Genomic DNA, 21,445 nt, shown 5'->3' with positions numbered 1-21,445 from the left:
CCCCTGATATCTTTAGCCACAAGGGCCACATCTAACTCCCTCTTTAATATAACCAATGAACTGGCCTCAACTACCTTCTGTGGCAGAGAATTCCACAGATTCACCACTCTCTGTGTTGAGGAGGTTGGAACTTTGATTGGAGCCTGCTCTACATCTTTCCACTCCAGTGATCAGATGATACTTATTACAATGGTGATAAAAAATGACCATTCCACGTGGTATTAATTAGCGGTGAGACATCCAAACAAATAAAACTCGAACATTCAGTGATAGATGTTGCATTCTCAATTATACATCTGGCTGCTTGCCTGCATTGAGTATTGACCACTTTTTAGAAATTGAAAATCATGTGGCTGCTCATGTAATGTAATTTGGATCTTCTGAGTAATTCTTACAGATAACTGTTGTTACCCATATGAAAAACAAGAAATGCTGGAAATGCTCAGTGAGTCAGGCAGTATCTATGAAGAGAAATAGGTTAATATTTCATTTTGAGGATTCATCATTAACTATTTATTTTCAATAGATCCTGCCTGACCTGCAGGGTGTTTTCAGTATTTTCAGCTTTTTCTATTTCAGATTTCTATCATCTGCTTTGTTTTCATTGATTGCCATTCATACAGGAGAGAGTAATTTAGGATTTCTGTCCTTTCAGTTAGTTTATTGGGTAAAACATAGAAAACAGGTGCAGGAGTAGGCCATTTGACCCTTTGAGCCAACAACCTCATTCGACATGATCATGATTGATCATCCAAAATGAGTGCCCCGTTCCTGCTTTCTTCCCATATCCCTTGATTCTGTTAGCCCTAAGAGCTATATCTAACTCTCTCTTGAAAACATCCAATGAATTGGCCTCCACCGCCTTCTGTGGCAGAGAATTCCGCAGATTCACAACTCTCTGGGTGAAAATACATCACTGTTCTGGACAGTCAAAGACACTTAGCTAGAAATATCAAACTTTGTAGAGACATCCACATTATCTGAAGCCACTCGTTTAATAAATTATATGAGCAATCCTGTATAACCCTAATAAATTCAGCCAAATAATGACAAATTTTCAATACCTCGCATGAGCCTATATAAATATTCTGAAGAATGGCCCTTTGAGTAATGATTTGCTTACATGGATATCGATCATGGATGTGAACAAGGAGAGTGTAAATTTGGCACAAAATGCCTAAGTAGCTCAGCGGGTAAGGCAGCATCTGTGAAGAAAAGGAATAGGTGACGTCACCTACTAGTTTTCTCCAGAGATACTGCCTGAATGGCTGAGTTACTTCAGCATTTTGTGTCTATCTTTGGTTTAAACAAGCATCTGCAGTTCCTTCCTACACACGAGAGTGTAATTTACTCAGTTACAAATCCCTTTTCAGCAGATCAGCAACAGAGTTTATCCTGATTCATCAGTATTGATTCCATCTTCCTACGCCTGAAATCCTGCTCCACCGTGTCTGCCTCGCCGTTAACTGAACTTTGTTCCCAAGACAAATGATGACCATGTAGTGGAAAAGCAATGACTGCAGATGCTGGAAATCTGAAATTTAAAAAAACAGGAAACCTTGGAGATTCTCAGCAGGCTATGCAGTATTTCTGAAGATCGAGGATTCCGCAGATGGAGACAAAAATAGGAATTATCCTTTTAGAATTTAGCTGATCAAGTAATCTTATCTGTGGATCCATTTGTCAATTTGGACATCAGTGGCTTGCCAACAGGGACTATGATAATGATTTTACTTTACTGCCGCTTGTACCTAGGTGCAGTTAAATTCTTTGTTTTTGCATACAAAGTTCATAAAGACGACTGAATTTCAGCATTTTCAGAAATTGTCTCAACTCTCTCAATTATTCTGATAACTCCCATGAACTTGACAAATGACCAGGATTAGTGAATGAAGCACTTAAGTAGGATAGGCACCAAGTGCACAAATGTGAAGAGACACATTTTGTTAGTTCTGCTCCAAGTTTTTATTTTTTTGATAGAAAAACTCTCAATTTCAAATTCTGCGATCATTTTTATTTTCTGTCTTCCCTTTGAGATTTGGGTTTCGGAGTTGTGTGCATATCATGTTTACAATTGAGGTTTACATAGTCACACAATGAGATGAGAGTGTAAGGTGAGCTCAACTTTTATTCATGGCTGTTGGTTTTCAACTGAACAGCAAGAATGAAAGAAAATATAACAATGTGATGGAGACACTTTATGGAATAAGGTACCGCTTTCCTTGGTAATGAATGTGTATTGCGGAAACTCATGTATGTATGGGACCTATTGCAAGCAGCAAGGTGGAGGAAGCTGAATGAATGTATCTTTATTGAACCAGCCTGGTAATCGAAGCATTTTGACCCAGGGACTCTATTTTTCCATACACCCACCTGCCTGTACTGCTGGGCTCAATTTCTCTTTCAACGAGTTGTCTTTTTTCAATATTTTCCATATTCATTATTAAATGCAAATATTCAGATGGATGAAAAGAAATAAAATTAATTTTATCTTAATCCTTGTAGCTACTTATTACAGTCTGAGTATATTATATTACAGTTTTTATAAATCGGCAAGCATGCTTTTATTCTAATTTGAATGTCACCAGGAACTGCAGATGCTGGATTACAGTGCTGGAGTAACTCAGCGAGGCAGGCAGCATCTCTGGAGAATGTGGATAGGTGATGTTTCAGGTCAGGACCGTTCTTCAGAAGGATGGTGGTGGGGGGGGGGGGGGGAAGAAAACTGGAAGAGAAGTGGGTGCTGAACAAAGCCTAGCGTGTGATAGGGTGTTTTTTGATTGAGAGATTCAAAGAGGTCCTTTATTGATGAGGGCTCTACACTTTTGGACAGATTAATTGTTTAAACATACACAACTTAAAAATCACTTTGATTTAAAATCCAGTTTTACATTTGAAATACAGATAGAAATTTTAATCATGTTGAAAAATTAACGCCGACTGGAATGAAGCCGCCGTGGAGAGTTGCGAGAATTCTCGAGCCATAGGTGGGTCGCCAGGAGATCCTAATGGATTGCCAGGTGGTCGAAGGTTCTCGTAGGTTGTAGCCAGTGCTGACCGGTGAATTTCATTGGTTCAATTGGTTCATTGGGAAAAAAAAGGTAAGCAGTAGTTTTCAGAACCAAGGATGACCGACCGGTAATGTTAAATGTCCGCCGAGCTTCACAGCCGTGTATCTCTGGCTTGTTAAAAGTTGTCTCCATTCCTTCTCCCCCCCCCTCTTTTAAAGGACTTACCGTACACTGTGCTTTAGCCGTCTTTTTCCAGCGCCAACCTTCCTGTTCATCGCGGTGTGTGTCTGTTTCACCTTGGCTTTGAACTGTGTGAATTTTTTAGACAGTGCTCCCCCCGCTTGCCCTGTCCCCCGCCTGCATAATGGGCTGGTGAAGAAAGCGATGTGTTTGTGTGTGTGTGTTCCACTCTGACAGTCGCCGTACCAGTTGCCGGTTTTTCAGGCGACTGCCGGCAATTTGACAGTCGCCGGCAGTCTGCTGAAAAATCGCCTATGTGGGACAGGCCCATTAGTATTTGTACAATAAAAATATGTTCAGAAACTTGAATATTCAATAAACCTTATATTGACCTTGTGGGACAAAAATAAGACAAATATTATCTGCATGGTCAGTTGTGCATTACTTGGTTCTGCCATTCCTTTTTATTAAAAATAATAAATCTGCTCAGGAGGTTGTGATGCTGGAACGTTCAGATTTATCACTGGGATTTTATGTTTTTTTCTTTATAAATCTAATTACTGCCTAGAAATGGGATTTTATCCATTTCTGATGCATCAAATAAGTTTTGTCCTAATACTGTATATTTGCAAAACGGGACGTATTTGCTTTATGATAGAATCAAAATTAGTTATCACACATTGTGTCTATGCTGTTCTGTACCATGACAACTCACAAATTCAACCCCTTAGCCCTCTCTTCGTAGTTTTACAAATTGTTTTTTCACCACTTGGGATTTAAATGGGGTGCAATTCCTCAAAAGTGTTCAAGAGAGTTTTCTTAAGCAATATTTAGAGGCCCCCACATGTGAGAGGGCAACACTTGATCTAGTATTGGGAAATTGGGAAGGGCAAGTCAATTAAGTGTGTATTGGGGAGCCTTTTTGGACCAGTGATTACAATTCGATAAGGTTTAAGATAGTAATGGATAGGGACGGAGAGGGTCCATGTGTAAAATGCTCAACTGGATGGAGCAGGTTATTTGAGGGGAACGGAACATCGGCTAAGTGGAATGTTTTTAAAAGTGTGCTGACAAAAGCTCAGGATATGAACATAAACGGCAAAGCAGGCAAATGTAAGGAAGCTTGGCTGATGAGGGAAATTGAGGCATTGGTCAAAACAAGAAGGATGCATGGGACAGGTATAGGCAGCTGGGATCAAGTGCATCCCTGGAGGAGTTTCGGGAACTAAGGATTATACTGAAAAAGGAGATCAGAAGGGCAAAAAGGTGCCAGCAGATAGCTCTGACGGGTAGCATTAAGGACAATCCCAAAAGATTTTATAAATACATAAGGCGGCAAAGGGTAACTAGAGAGAGAGTGGGACCTCTCAGGAATCAAAGCGGTCACCTCTGTGTGGAGCCACAGGAGATGGACAAGGTCCTAAATGAGTATTTCTCCTCTGTATTTACCAAGGAGAAAGACAGTAGGACAGAAGAACTTGGGGCAGTCAATGGAAGCGTCTTGAGAGCAGTCAGTTTTACCGTCAAAGAAGTACTGAAGGTACTGTCGTTTTTGAAGGTAAACAAATCTCCAGGGCCTGATCAGATATATCCGAGGACATTGCTGGAGCCCTGGTTGAAATTTACGAGTCGTCCTTAAATACAGGAGAAGTGCCAGAAGACTGGAGGGTGGCAAATGTTATGCCTCTTTTAAAGAAGGGCTGCAGGGAAAATGCTGGGAACTACAGGCCGGTGAGCTTAACATCTGTAGTTGGTAAGTTACTGGAGAGTATTCTGAGAGATAGGTTATACAGGCATTTGGATGGGAAAGGGCTGATTAGTGATAGTCAGCATAGTTTTGTCCGTGGGAAGTCGTGTCTCACAAATCTGAATTTTTTTTGTTGGTCGTTGAGGGCAGAGCTGTAGATGTTGTGTACATGGACTTCAGCAAGGCATTCGACAAGGTTCCGCAAGGTAGGCTGCTCTGGAAGGTTAGATCGCATGGGATTCAAGGAGAAATAGCTGAATGGATAACAAATTGGCTCCATGGAAGGAAGCAGAGGGTGATGGTGGAAGGTTGCTTCTCGGACTGGAGGTCTGTGACCAGTTTTGTGCCTCAGGGTTCGGTGCTGGGCCCATTACTGTTTGTCATCTACATCAATGATTTGGATGAGAACATATGGGGCAAGATTAGCAAGTTTGCTGATGATACAAAAGTGAGTGATTTTGCAGATAGTGAAAGATGGTTGTGAAAGATTGCAGCAGGATCTGGATCATTTGGCTATGTGAGCTGAGGAATGGTTGAAGGAATTTAATACAGAGAAGTGTGAGGTATTTTGGGACATATAACCATATAACCATATAACAATTACAGCACGGAAACAGGCCATCTCGGCCCTACAAGTCCGTGCCGAACAACTTTTTTCCCTTAGTCCCACCTGCCTGCACTCATACCATAACCCTCCATTCCCTTCTCATCCATATGCCTATCCAATTTATTCTTAAATGATACCAACGAACCTGCCGCCACCACTTCCACTGGAAGCTCATTCCACACCGCTACCACTCTCTGAGTAAAGAAGTTCCCCCTCATGTTACCCCTAAACTTCTGTCCCTTAATTCTGAAGTCATGTCCTCTTGTTTGAATCTTCCCTATTCTCAAAGGGAAAAGCTTGATCACATCAACTCTGTCTATCCCTCTCATCATTTTAAAGACCTCTATCAAGTCCCCCCTTAACCTTCTGCGCTCCAGAGAATAAAGACCTAACTTATTCAACCTATCTCTGTAAATTAGTTGTTGAACCCCAGGCAACATTCTAGTAAATCTCCTCTGTACTCTCTCTATTTTGTTGACATCCTTCCTATAATTGGGCGACCAAAATTGTACACCATACTCCAGATTTGGTCTCACCAATGCCTTGTACAATTTTAACATTACATCCCAGTTTCTATACTCAATGCTCTGATTTATAAAGGCTAGCATACCAAAAGCTTTCTTTACCACCCTATCTATATGAGATTCCACCTTCAAGGAACTATGCACGGTTATTCCCAGATCCCTCTGTTCAACTGTATTCTTCAATTCCCTACCATTTATCATGTACGTCCTATTTTGATTTGTCCTGCCAAGGTGTAACACCTCACATTTATCAGCATTAAACTCCATCTGCCATCTTTCAGCCCATTTTTCCAAATGATCTAAATCACTCTGTAGACTTTGGAAATCCTCTTCATTATCCACAACACCCCCTATCTTAGTATCATCTGCATACTTACTAATCCAATTTACCACCCCTTCATCCAGATCATTGATGTACATGACAAACAACAAAGGACCCAACACAGATCCCTGAGGCACCCCACTAGTCACCTGCCTCCAACCCGACAAACAGCCATCCACCATTACCCTCTGGCTTCTCCCATTCAGCCACTGCTGAATCCATCTTGCTATTCCTGCATTTATACCCAACAGTTTAACCTTCTTAACCAACCTTCCATGAGGAACCTTGTCAAAGGCCTTACTAAAGTCCATATAGACAACATCCACTGCTTTACCCTCGTCAATTTCCCTAGTAACCTTTTCAAAAAATTCAAGAAGATTAGTCAAACATGACCTTCCAGGCACAAATCCATGTTGACTGTTCCTAATCAGACCCTGTTTATCCAGATGCTTATATATATTATCTCTAAGTATATTTTCCATTAATTTGCCCACCACTGAAGTCAAACTAACAGGTCTATAATTGCTAGGTTTACTCTTAGAACCCTCTTTAAACAATGGAACAACATGCGCAGTACGCCAATCCTCGGGGACTATTCCCGTTTCTAATGACATTTGAAATATTTCTGTCATAGCCCCGGCTATTTCTACACTAACTTCCCTCAATGTCCTAGGGAATATCCTGTCAGGACCTGGAGACTTATCCACTTTTATATTTTTCATCTAACATCTAACAAGGGCAGGACGTACGTAGTAAATGGTAGGCCTCTGGGTAGTGTCGTAGAGCAGAGGGATCTAGGAGTGCAGGTGCATAGTTCCTTGAAGGTCAAGTCGCAGGTAGATAAGGTGGTCAAAAAGACTTTGGCACTTTGGCCTTCATTGGTCAAGGTATTGAATATAGAAGTTGTTAGGTCATGTTGCAGTTGTATAAGACGTTGGTGAGACCGCATCTAGAATATTGTGTCCAGTTCTGGGCACCATGTTATAGGAAAGAAATTGTTATGCTTGAAAGGGTTCAGAAAAAAATTATCAGGATGTTGCCAGGACTAGAGGGTGTGAGCTATAGGAAGATGTTGAGTAAGCTGGGTCTCTATTCCATGGAGCACCGGAGGATGAGTGGAGATCTTATAGAGGTGTACAAAATCATGAGGAATAGATCGGGTAGAGGCACAGAGTCCTTTGCCCAGAGTAGGGGAATTGAAGACTAGAGGACATAGGTTGAAGTGATGGGGAAAAGAATTAATAGTTATCCGAGGGGTAATTTTTTCACACAGAGGGTGGAAGCTGCCAGAGGAGGTAGTTGAGGCTGTGACTATCCCAATGTTTAAGAAACAGTTAGACAGGTACATAGATAGGACAGGTTTGGAGGGATATGGATCAAGCGCAGGCAGGTGAGACTAGTGTAGCTGGACATGTTGGCCGGTGTGGGCGAGTTGGGCCGAAGGGCCTGTTTCCACGCTAGGACTCTATGACTCTTGGAGACTTGTTTATCTATTTCACTTTTGAAGACCACGATGTAGCCTTCTCCACAACACTTCAATAGGAAGTTTCAACACATTTGCAGAATGTGTTTTAATTGTACTTTGCATACAAATAACAGATGCCAATGAGTCCAAAATCTAACACATTTTTCTGCAGTTCATCCTGTTTCAAAAGGTGATATAATTTTAATCGACATCCGTTTTTTGTTACATATATTTTTATTTTGGCACTCGTTGAGTGGAGGGGGTGTCAAGTGGCAACACTCTTTAGCCAAATTTGTATTAACATAAAGGACACATAAGATTGGGTCGGGAGCTAAAGGGGGGTAGATGGGATGGCTGATATCAGCACAGTAAATTCATGGAGATTGATGGTTTTAATAAGTAACAGTGGGACAGGCAGCATCTCTGTAGAGAAGGAATGGGTAACGTTTCGGGTCGAGACCCTTCTTCAGACTCACAGAAGTAACTGTGTTGCTAGTAGACAAAAAATGCTGGAGAAACTCAGCGGGTGAGGCAGCATCTCTGGAGAAAAGGAATACATAACTGCTGCTGACCTGATAGGGCTCAAACCACATCTCTAGTTTTCTAAACATATTTTGATTGTAACTTCTTGTCCCGTTTAAAAGTTGAATTCTTTACAATAAAAATGTTAAAAATGTCAGATGCTGAAAATCTGAAATAATAACTTTTTTTGAAATTGATATGACATAGATATTAGAAGAGGCACTTTATTGATGGGGGCTCTCCTTAGGGGAGAGATTAAACAGACTGGCCTGATGAAGAGATTTTTAAGAAGGAGAGGATCTTGTGGAACTGGAGGGAGTTCCGAGATGGCTGATGAGTGGTCTCTCAATGCTGGTGGACATAACTGTAGTCACCTGTGACAGGCCCTGCACAGGGTTAGACTTGTTTTAATTACAAAACAGGACTTGAATGTCCTTCTTAGTGAGGTCAGAGTTCTTACTCATTCTCTCCTCCCATAGCCTCTGTCACGTTTGTGGCAGAGATTGTGCTGCTGCCACCTGTTAGCGAGCCTTATCTGACCGCTAGGTAACAGAGCATTGAGGGTTGTGCCAAATTGGGAGGAGTCAAAAAATGTGCAGGTCCTGTATTAACGTTTGTGTTTGAGTGTAAACTACACCGTCCCAATGCAAATAGTATTTTAGTCATCTCATGATTTTTGTTGATTCAGTTATAGCTAAATGCAGCAATATTTTAATACACTATAAATAGACGTAATCAGATGTATAAACACCAAACTCTATCGGAGCGCAGCTCACGTTAATATAAATCAATCAATCAATCAATCAATCAATCAACCTTTATTGTCATCTTGCAAGCAACAGATGTGCAGTGCAAAATGAAAAGACGTTTCCCAGGGAATACCGGAGCATCGCACATGAAATTTAAAACATTTCACACATAATAACACTAAAAACAATCCAGTCCCTGATGGAACAGTATAAATAGTTAAAAGCAGGTAAAACACAACGTTAAAATACAATAAGCAAATCATAAAAATGTCCGGGGCAGCTGATTTGAGTGGCCAGTGCCAGTTATTAAAGTGGCCAGTGCCAGCCGCAGAATCAAGTGACTGTGAGTACAGAGTGACTGTTTAGCAGCCTCACAGCCTGTGGTAGGAAGCTGTTTAGCAGTCTTGTAGTCCGGGCTTTGATGCTTCGATATCTCTTGCCTGATGGCAGGAGATCCAGGTGTATGTGGAGGGGGTGCAGTTTGTCCTTAGCAATTCTCTGAGCTTTTTTCAGACAGCGGCTCTGGAACAGTTCTTGTACCGAGGGTAGGGAGACGCCAATGATCCTCTCTGCTCCCCTCACTACCCTCTGCAGAGCCTTCCTGTCCGAGCAGTTGCAGGTGGAGTACCACGTATTTATGCAGTACGTGAGTACAGACTCCACCGTACCCCTGTAGAAAGTCCTGAGGATGTTGGTGGGGAGTGAGGCCTGTTTTAGTTTCCTCCGGAAGTGCAGTCGCTGATGGGCCCGTTTGACGGTCCCAGTGGTGTTCCTGGACCAGGTGAGGCTGTCTGTAATTTGCACACCGAGGAACTTTATGCTCTCCACTCTCTCCACTGTGGTGCCACTGATGTTGAGGGGTGTATGCTTTGGCTGCGCCCTCCTGAAGTCGACAACCATCTCCTTCGTTTTGTCGACATTTAGTTCTAGATTATTTTTGCCGCACCAGTCCACTAGTTGTTTTACTTCCTCCCTGTACATTGATTCGTCATCTCCGCTGATGAGTCCCACCACTGTTGTGTCATCCGCAAATTTTATGATCTTATTGTCCCTGAATCTGGCAGCACAGTCATGTGTGAGCAATGTGAACAACAGCGGGCTGAGCACACAGCCTTGAGGGGAGCCGGTGCTCAGCGTGATCGAGCCTGAAGTGTTCTTGCCAACACGGACTGACTGCGGTCTCTCTGTCAGAAAGTCCAAGATCCGGTGACACAGGGTGGTGTTGCGGCCCAGCAGGATTAGTTTCTCCACAAGTCTCTGTGGGATGATGGTGTTAAACGCTGGTGTTAAACCAGCAGCAACTGCAGATGCTGATGTGCAATGAAAGTCACAAATTGCTGGAGTAACTCAGCAGGTCAGGCAACATTACTGGATAACATCGATAAGTGACGTTTCGGATCGGGACTCTTCTTCCCGATCGATTAGAATGATGCCTGGATTAGATTATATCAGCTTCAGGGAGAGACTGATTCAAGTTGTTTTCTCTGGAGCTCCTGAGTTTGCAGGGAGATCTGATCGATGAGGCATAAATAAGAGTAGACAGTCAGAATCTTTATCCCAGGATAGAAAATTCAAATACAGAGGGCATAGCTTTAAGGTGAGAGGGGCAACAGGAGGTACAGTGCGCTCTGCGTAGGATCAATCCACGCAAGGCTGCAGGCCCGGATGGAGTCCATGGAAGGGTAATAAAGGACTGTGCTGTACAGCTGGCGGAGGTATTCATGAGAATCTTTAATCTGTCTCTATCTCTGGCAACGGTCCCCAAGTGCCTGAAAACAGCCACCATAGTGCCGGTGCCGAAAAAGTCTAAAGTCACCAACCTGAACAACTAGCGCCCGGTTGCCCTAACTCCAATCCCAATGAAGTGCTTCGAAAGGCTGGTCCTCTCCCACATCAAATCCAGCATCCCTGCCTCACTGGACTTTCATCAATTTGCATACAGGGCAAATAGATCAACAGAGGATGCCATCTCTCTGGCTCTTCACACTGTCCTGACTCACCTGGACAGACAGGGCACGTACGTGAGGATGCTCTTCATTGGCTATAGCTCTGCATTCATCCCCACCAAGCTCACCACCAAACTCCACCAGCTAGGCCTCAGCTCGCCGATATGCGATTGGATCCTGAACTTTCTGACGGAGCGACCGCAGGCAGTGAGACTGGGCCCGCACCTGTCCTCCACTATCACCCTGAGCACCGGCACACCACAGGGCTGTGTACTAAGCCCCATGCTCTACTCCCTCTTCACACACGACTGTGTTCCTGCATTCGACACCTACACCATCGTGAAGTTTGCAGACGACACAATAGTGATTGGGCTGATCACCAACAGTGATGAAACAAAATACAGAGCGGAGGTGCAGAACCTGGCGGACTGGTGCGCACGTAACAACTTGTCACTAAACACCTCCAAGACCAAGGAGCTGATTATTGACTTCAGGAGGTCCCATAATGGAGAATACGCCCCAATCTCCATTTACGGGGAAAGTGTGGAGAGAGTGTCCAGCTTTAAGTTTCTGGGCACTCACATTTCAGAGGACCTCACATGGCCACAGAGCACAGAAGATTATTGGGACACATCTACCAGCCTTGGAGGGCATCTACCACACACGGTGCCTCAGGAAGGCCGTCAGCATCCATAAAGACTCTTCACACCCTTGTAACGGACTGTTCGAACTACTTCCCTCCGGCAGACGTTACAAGGCCTTCTACGCCCGAACCTCCAGACTCAGAAACAGCTTTATTCCCAGAGCTATAGCAGCTCTGAACCGGCCCTGCTGAGTGCCCCCCACCCCCCCTGGACTGTCTCCCTCGGATGGTCACGTCACACAGCTTATTTATTTATTTTACTTTTCTTTTACATCGGTTGGAAGCTGCATACTAAATCTCGTTGCACTGATGTGCAATGACAATAAAATATATTATTATTATTATTATTATTATTATTATTATTAAAGGAGATGTGCCGGGCAAGTTGTCTTTTTCTCACCACACAGAGGGTGGCAAGTTCTTGAAACACGCTGCCTGGGTAGTAGTGGAGGCAGACACATTAGTGGCTTTGAGACACGTTTCGATAAACACATGGATATGCATAGAATAAAGGATTAAGCATTATGTGCACGCAGTCATGGTTGGTCTTCACATCATGTTCAACACAAACATTATGGGCCAAAGGGCCTAGCCTTGAGCTGTACTGTTCTATGTTCTGATATCTGTGTCGAACATCATGTCTATTTAAACTAATCTCTCCAGCACAGGGACAGGCCCTTCACCCCACAACATCCATGCTGTAAATTATTAAATTAAGTCAAGTCAAGTCAAGTCAAGTTTATTCGTCACATACACATACGAGATGTGCAGTGAAATGAAAAGTAGCAATGCTCACGGACTTTGTGCAAAAAGACAAACAAACAAACAACCAAACAAACTACAAACAGATCTACAACTACTACTACAAATTAATCTCCCTTGCCTGCAAGTAACCTATATCCCTCTGTTCTCTGCATTTCCATGTGCCTATCTAAAAGATTGCACCCAATGATAGTTTTATTGATTCACCTTTAGAAAATAAAATGATTTCCTGACTTCAATTTTTCTTCAATTGAACTAAATCTGTACTTTTCTGCTCATTTCACAACTTCCTCGCCAATTTATCACTGGAAATAAAAATAATTGATATTTGTTATTTCTTCATTTTTGTATCCATATAAAGTATATAGTATAATTATTAATTCAACATGTTAGCTTAGATAACTGAACTGAGAAAAAAAAATTGTTATCCAAATGTCGTCCTAGGTAATACGATTGTTATTATATTGCCAGGAATAAAGAAGAGGAATCAGTGAAAACTTTATATTTATAAATGACTGTTATTTACTTGACAGCTACATTTTATTGTTCATTTAATTTAAATAGCGATACATCAGGAAACTGCCCAACGCTGTGAATTACACTTTCTACACCATCTATCCTATCCAAAGCTAAACCGGAGTTCCTCCCCAAAGCCATGAAAGATCTTCCTGCAGACAGTGTGACTCCGCTTTACTCAAATTGTAAAGATTTGAAACACGTGGTAAGTGGTTTAAGAAAAGAGCAAAATATCATGCAATTCTTGCCTATGGCACACGCACATGTGCCCCTACAGGCTCCAATTGAGACAATGGAATGGAGCCATCGACGATCCGCCCCACTTTGCTGTCGACCACTCCTTCATAAGTTCATAAGTGACAGGAGCAGAATTGCGCCACTCGGCCCATCAAGTCTACTCCGCCATTCAATCACTTTTCAGCTGATCAGCAACAGAGTTTATCCTGATTCACCGTTATTAATTCCACCTTGCTACACCTGGAATCCTGATCCGAAGTGTCTGCGCCGCCATTAACTGAACTTTCTTACCAAGACAAATGATGACCATGTAATTGACAGGCAATTATTGCAGATACTGGAAATCTAAAATAAAAACCAGGAACAGGTTGGCACAGTGACGTAGTGGTAGAGTTACTGCCTTACAGTGCCAGAGACCAGGGTTCGATCCTGATCTGTCTGTACGGAGCTTGTATGTTCTCCCGGTGATCGAGTGGGTTCTCTCCAGGTGCTCCGATTTTCCCCAACACTTCAAAGACAAAGAGGTTTGTAGGTTAATTGGCTTCGGTAAATTGTCCCTAATGTGTAGGATACTATGAGTGTGATCGCTGATCGACACGGACCCAGTGATCCACGCTGTATTTCTAAAGTCTAAGAGGCTAAAGGTGCACAATTGGGCCATCAGTCCTCTGATCCTGCTTGACCTTTCATAGGGTCAGGACTGTTCATCAAAGTTTACTGCTCTCTTCCAGATTTCATAGAAACATAGAAACATAGAAAATAGGTGCAAGAGTAGGCCATTCGGCCCTTCGAGCCTGCACCGCCATTCAATATGATCATGGCTGATCATCCAACTCAGTATCCTGTACCTGCCTTCTCTCCATACCCCCTGATCCCTTTAGCCACAAGGGCCACATCTAACTCCCTCTTAAATATAGCCAATGAACTGGCCTCAACTACCTTCTGTGGCAGAGAGTTCCAGAGATTCACCACTCTCTGCGTGAAAAATGTTTTCCTCATCTCGGTTCTAAAGGATTTCCCCTCTATCCTTAAGCTGAGACCCCTTGTCCTGGACTTCCCCAACATCGGGAACAATCTTCCTGCATCTAGCCTGTCCAACTCCTTAAGAATTTTGTAAGTTTCTATAAGATTTCTCAACAATATAGGATTTCTCCACAAATCCCTTGCTCCCTTAAGAATGAACAATGAGACCAATTAAATAGATTTATTTCAGACAAGCAAATAAGTCTGTACATTTGCTTGCACAGTCAAGTGCTCAGTGAAGCAATACGAGACATATTAAGTCGACATTTTAAATGCTCACTCTTGAGAAACCAGTTTAGAGCTGCATTTGTGGAAAATGTACATGATAGTTGCATTGTCCTGCCCTTCTGAGCCATTTTCATTTGATTACCCAATGTTTCCCTCAATCAGTCTTCCACTTCAATACTTCATTTCATTTCCTGACAGATATTGCTTTCAAAAACCACAGAGTGCAGCAGGTCTTTAATTTGCCTGTGTACATGCAGTTTCAGACATGTGTTTTTGTACTCTATCCTTTGGCAATTTACAAATTAGATGGTCACAAGAAGCTGGCAGGCAAGTGTGCTTGGAGACGTGAGCTCTCTTCTTTAAGAATTCCTCTGTGGTAAATGCACCGCAATGTAGAGGCAGCTGGGCCCGTGGTCAGGCAGTTGACTTTTTCCAATTCATCAGCATTTGGTAAGGGGTTTGGTTTCTTTTCGATTCACTAATGGATTTAGGAGGAGGGCTGGAAGTATAAAGGGAAGAGAGCAAAAGACAGAACCAGAAAATAATGAAATGACTGATATTTTATATAAGCATAACATTTCACAAAAGATACTGTATTTCTTGATGTAAAAATATTGCACTGTCAATTCAAGTCAACTTTATTTGTCACATACACATACAAGATGTGCAGTGAAATAGAAACATAGAAACATAGAAAATAGGTGCAGGGGGAGGCCATTTGAGCCAGCACTGTCATTCATTGTGATCATGGCTGATCGTCCCCAATCAATAACCCGTGCCTGCCTTCTCCCCATATTCCTTGATTCCACTAGCCCCTTGAGCTCTATCTAAATCTCTCTTAAATCCATCCAGTGATTTGGCCTCCACTGCCCTCTGTGGCAGGGAATTCCACAAATTCACAACTCTCTCGGTGAAAACCGGTTTTTTCTCACCTCAGTCTTAAACGGCCTCCCCTTTATTCTAAGATTGTGGCTCCTGGTTCTGGACTCGCCCAACATTGGGAACATTTTTCCTGCATCTAGCTTGTCCAGTCCTTTTATAATTTTATATGTTTCTATAAGATATTCCCCTCATCCTTCTAAACTCCAGTGAATATAAGCCTAGTCTTTTCAATCTTTCCTCATATGACAGTCCCGCCATCCCAGGGATCAATCTCGTGAACCTACGCTGCACTGCCTCAATCACAAGGATGTCCTTCCTCAAATTAGGAGACCAAAACTGTAGACAATACTCCAGATGTGGTCTCACCAGAGCCCTATACAACTGCAGAAGAACCTCTTTACTCCTATACTGAAATAATGAACTGCTACCAATCTCGTCTCATTTTGTTCGATACAATACATGATTAATTTAAACACCTTAGTGGTGCTTGTGCTGTGTTTGCCTTCATTAAATTTGCATTGATTACCTTTACTTCCTTCAATCAAATTTGATTTTAAAAACCTTCAGTGCAGCGTAGGTTCACGAGATTGATCCCTGGGATTGCGGGACTGTCATATGAGGAAAGATTGAAAAGACTAGGCTTGTATTCACTGGAGTTTAGAAGGATGAGGGAGGATCTTATAGAAACATATAAAATTATAAAAGGACTGGACAAGCTAGATGTAGGCAACATGTTCCCAATGTTGGGCGAGTCCAGAACTAGGGGCCACAGTCTTAGAATAAAGGGGAGGTCATTTAAGACTGAGGTGAGAAAAAACTTTTTCACCCAGAGAGTTGTGAATTTATGGAATTCCCTGCCACAGAGAGCAGTGGAGGCCAAGTCACTGGATGGATTTAAGAGAGAGTTAGATAGAGCTCTAGGGGCTAGTGGAGTAAAGGGATATGGGGAGAAGGCTGGCACGGTTATTGATAGGGGACGATCAGCCATGATCACAATGAATGGCGCTGCTGGCTCGAAGGGCTGAATGGCCTCCTCCTGCACCTATTTTCTATGTTCTATTTTTTTAAATCATATTTATGGCATTTAGTTTTTTAACTGTTTAGTATTAACATTTGGCATTTTATCAATTGCTCCGATCTACAAAGTGAGCACGTTTTAAAGAAAAGCATTTAATTCACCTCACTTTATGTATTCCCCTCTCAGAACTATTTGATTACAAAATTGTATTGCTTAGGAAAAACCTATGAAAGCCTACCTGTCAGATGAAGCTGGTGAATCATTTTCCTTTTGCTTTTCAGAGCAAACTTCAACTTTATTTTTCAGACGATTGTTCTGTATAATAAATAGACAGTTAAAAGTATTTACTCCCATTAATTTGTAAACAGTTCCATATTCCACTACTACATTAATAGGAGGCTCTCTGATATATTGAGACTAAACATGCGTTACATTTATAGAAAGAATACAGCTCATTTTATAGTCACCAGCCAGAGATAGAGGTTAAAAATAACAAAGAACTAAGACAGAAAACGTGCAGTATTTTGCAGGACAGGCAGCATCTGTAGTGGAAAAAACAGCGTTGATGTTATGTGGCCCTTCATCGGAACCTTTCATTGACCAGAAACATTTGCTGTTTCCATTCTGTAACACTGCCTGAGCTACCAAGTATTTCAAGAATCTGCAGCTTTATAGTTTCAAAAAATAATTTTCCTTAGGGAGGAAATGTCAAAGAGGAGAGAGCATAACTTTAGGATGAGAGTGGCAATGTTGAAAGGTATGTGCAGGGCAAATATAGAGGGTGGTGGGTTTCTGGTTCGTGCTGCCAGGGGTGCTGTTGACAGTAGTGTTTAAGAGCCTTTTTGATAACCATATGGATACGCAGAGAATGGAGGGATATGGATCATATGCAAACAGATAGGATTAGTTTATCTTGGCGGCACAGTGGCGTAGAGGTGGGGATGGGGGGGCACAATGGCGCAGCAGTAGAGTTGTTGCCGTACAGCGGCAGAAACCCGGTTCGATCCTCACAACCGGTGCTGTCTGTATGGAGTTTATACGTTCTTTCTGTGACTGCATGAGTTTTCACCGGGTACTCCGGTTTCCTCCCACATTCAAAAGATGTGCAGATGTGTGGGTTAATGTAAATTGTCCCTCATGTATAGGGTATAGGGTGATCATTGGTCGGGGCGGACTCAGTGGGCCAAAGGGCCTGTTTCCTCGATGTATCTCTAAAACCAATACATATTCAGCACAGATATTGTGGGCTTCATTGCATTGTACTTTTCTATGTTCTAGGTTAATAAATCCTGTTGCAACTAATTACGCAGGACAGGTAATAATCTCCAAGAAAAGAGTCAGACACAGAACTTGATGATTTTGCTGAAGATCCAACTTCAACATAAATTATGTTGAAACTTTTGGAATGACAAATGAAAATAAATGGTGTAAATAACGATGACAAAATTGCTTGAGCTGAAACACCGACGTTGATTTCATACATTGGAAACTTGCAAAAATCAAGATTCTTGATTAGTACAGGTGTGAGAGGTTATGGGGAGAAGGCGGGAGAATGAGGTTAGGAGGGAGAGATAAACCAGCCATGATAGAATGACGGAACAGATTTGATGGACCGATTGGCCTAATTTTATTCCTTACGACCTTAATCCAAGGAGGTAAAATGAGGTTTTGCATTCCAAAAGGTAACAGCATTACCAGTCAACCATGGGCTGTGTGAATAGCTCAAATCTAATAAACATGACTCAAAGACTCGAGATTGTGGATTTAAAGTACAATATATTTACTATATTACATCAGCTAGTAATATTTCAGATGCATTCTTCGCCTAGCCATCAATAAATTCATTACTCTAGATCAAATATTGTTAGCTGGCTTCTTGAAAATCAAAGAGCATATCCTATTGAGAGATCATGTACAGACTGCAATCTTTATTTATGTCACTGAGTGAACCAGAACAATAAGCACAGGTTCTCTGAGTGTAAAGGGCCTGTCTCACGAGCATGCGACTGCATGCGGCAAGCGCGACCTAACGTGGTCGCTTGAGCCGTACGGCCTCGCGGGGCCGGTCCCACTTCGATCGCCGGAGCCGTATGGAGTTGTGCGGAGCTGGTCCCGACATCGGGCTCCGAAAAACTGACCGTGTTCAAAAATTCTGCGCGGCAACGGCCTGCTGGCCCGTAGCCACCTCGATGCCGTACGCACTGCCTCGATGGGCGTGCGCAGCATCTCGACGCCGTATGCAGCGTACGTCACGCGCGAACATCCCGCGGACTTCGCTCGAACTTCACGTCGCTCACTCGACCTCCGCGCGGCCCCCGCTTCCGTTTTGCAGGTTGCATGCATGCCGGTTGCATGCTCGTGGGACGGGCCCGTTATACATTGGTCTGATTTTCCCATTTGGAAAAAATAGGGAAAAACAGCCAGGTTTATTCAAACTGTGGTCCTGTCGGCCTTATTCACTCATTCAGTCTCCATTGCCCTGGAATTTATTATTTCCTCTACACACGTAGAAACTCATTTCAAGTATAAAGTTAACTTACAAAGCAAATATCTATTTTAATTTTATGAAAGACATTGTAAATAAACTTCAGTTAGATATTGTTTTCCAAAAAGTATTAAAACCAATTTGGATTCTTCTTCCCCTAATTCCATATTAAAATAAATATGAAATTGTGATGGAAATATAACTGGCACATTGGCTGCATGGTGGTGCAGCAGTTAGTGCTGCTCACCCATGGAACCTGGATGAGTTTCCACTAGGTGCTCCAGTTACCTCCCACTACCTAAATACACTACACTTTAGATAACACGCTTCCAGTGATAGTGGTGGAAGCAGATTGATAGTCATGTTCAAGGGGTATTTAGCTAAGCACATGGATATGCAGGGGATTGAGAGATAGTCATACCGCACAGAAACAGGCCCTTTTACCCAACTTGCCAACTAAAATGCCCCATCTACACTAGTCCCATCTGCCTGTATTTGGCCCTTATACCTTTCCTATCCATAAAACTTTCCTATCCTTGCACCTGTCCAAATGTCTTTTAAATGTTAATAAAGGTCAGAACTGATAGGAGCAGAATTAGGCCATTCGGCCCATCAAGTCTACTCTGCCATTCAATCATGGCTGATCTATCCCTCCCTCCTAACCCCATTTTCTTGTCTCCTCCCCATAACCCCTGACATCCTTAATAAATAATCTATCTATCTATGCCTTAAATATATCCACTGACATGGCCTCCACAGCCCACTGTGGTAAAGAATTCCACATATTCACCACCCTCTGACTATAGAAATTCCTCCCCATCTCCTCCCTAAAAGAATGTTGTTATAATACCTGCCTCAACTACCTCGTTTGATGGAGCTGCTCTGCCAGGAAACAGCATGGACCTGATAGGCCTAATGTCCTTCTTCTGTGTTGTAATATGTAAGTCAGGCAACATTTGTAGAGACAGGAGCAATATTGCTCCCTTCTAAAAGAATTCTCACATCTGAGCAGTGTTAACTTTTCTTTGTTGTGATTATAAAAATGGAGGGATGATAAAAGTGTGAAACTTATCAGCACCTTCTCTCTACCTTCCTGGTCACAATGAAATGAACTTCAATCAATGTTTCAGTTCTGTGCACTTACACTTTTAAAGTACATACATACCTCTGCTTCAAGTATGCCTACTTGTTCCTTCAGTTTCAAAATGATTAAATCCTGTTTTTCCAACTCCATTTTTGAGTTTTCAATCTGTGAATAGAGATAAAATGAAAAAGCATTACGTGAAAAGCAGTTAAAGCAGCCACTGATTTCCCAGTCAAGCAGGGATAACTTTAAAGTTCATAGCTTATCTATGTGTTAAAAGAACAGTCCTTGATAACATCAAATCCGACTGATCACTCTTGGTTAACATAAGTTGAAACAGTTTAAGGATTCTTGGTTAAGAATAGAACACACATTACTACAGCCCAAGAACAAGTCCTTTGGCCCACAATGTCTGCAACAAACATGATGCCAAAACCAACCCTTATCTGCTTGCACATAATCCATATTCTTATTACCCTGCACATCCATATGCCAATCCAAAACTCTCTTAAATGCTACTATCATATCTGTTTCCACCACTCCTAACAGCGTACTCAAGGCACTCACTGCCCTTCTTGTAAAAATATAACTTGCCCTGTACATCTCCTTTCAGTTTTGTTCCTCTCACCTCATACCTGGTGTCTGATTTTCCTATCCTGGAAAAAGGATTCTGACTGTCTATCTTTGCCTCTCATCATTTTATACACTTCTATCAGGTCTCCCCACAACCTCAGGCATTCCAAAGAAAACAATCCAAGTCTGTCCAACCTTTCCCTGTAGCTAATACCTCCTAAACTAGGCATCAATATGATAAACCTCCTCGGCACCCTATACAAAACCTCCACATCCTTCCTGCATGGGGCAAACAGACCTGCGTGCAATACTCCAAATGGATCCTAACCAATGTCCTATTAAAAAAGAATGTCTATTTTTTAATAATAAAATTAAGGGAAAGCCATTCAACTAATCAAATCCCCCAAGTAATTAGATCATGACTGATCTGCACTTGAACCATTTACATCAAGGGAAATACTGGAATCACCAAGTATTTTGGAGAAATCTGATGTTAATGATTGAAGTAATCTATGAAGTGTGTGTAAATCCAGTTGTAGCTTCTGATTCATTTGCTGGCTTTCCCAACCAGCTGATGGATAATTGGTCCACAAAATAACATCCTGTTATTTGAGACTTGCAAAATCATCCAAATTCATAATACATAACAGGATATCATTACTATTCAGAAAGCAGACAAACATAATAAGGTGTTACAAATGTCAATCATTCGATGACAGGACTTTTACATACCATCTTATTCAGATTGCACAGTGACACATTTGTAATCTTATTTTCCTGAAAAATTAAACATTACTTAAAATAAGGAACTTTCAGCAGCCCAGTTTCCGCTTCAGGGTTCATTATGGGCCTGGCATACAGCACCAGGAGGAGTCTCGATACAAGGAGCATTGTGCAACTAATGGCAGCTCTTGGCTGGAA

The 21,445-nt window shown here is 42.2% G+C and overlaps 1 protein-coding gene across 3 annotated transcripts in view; it reads right to left on the bottom strand.

The window, feature by feature from the left end:
- Window positions 1-14,420: 14,420 nt before the first annotated feature.
- ccdc68 (coiled-coil domain containing 68) overlaps window positions 14,421-21,445 on the bottom strand; it is a 74,835-nt gene continuing 67,810 nt past the window's right edge. For all 3 annotated transcript variants that reach the window (XM_033033337.1, XM_033033331.1, XM_033033322.1), the window contains 3 exons: window positions 20,033-20,116; window positions 16,621-16,697; window positions 14,421-14,981 (listed from right to left, as the gene is read on the bottom strand). In XM_033033337.1, the coding sequence (XP_032889228.1) occupies window positions 14,897-14,981; window positions 16,621-16,697; window positions 20,033-20,116 (246 nt within the window). In that variant the 3' untranslated portion in view covers window positions 14,421-14,896. The remainder of the gene's footprint in view (window positions 14,982-16,620; window positions 16,698-20,032; window positions 20,117-21,445) is intronic.

This window comes from Amblyraja radiata, chromosome 1 (assembly GCF_010909765.2).
Source record: "Amblyraja radiata isolate CabotCenter1 chromosome 1, sAmbRad1.1.pri, whole genome shotgun sequence".
NCBI classification, from domain to species: domain Eukaryota; kingdom Metazoa; phylum Chordata; class Chondrichthyes; order Rajiformes; family Rajidae; genus Amblyraja; species Amblyraja radiata.
The sequence above is the reverse complement of the archived record's forward strand: the minus strand, read 5'-3'. Positions and strand labels throughout refer to the sequence as shown.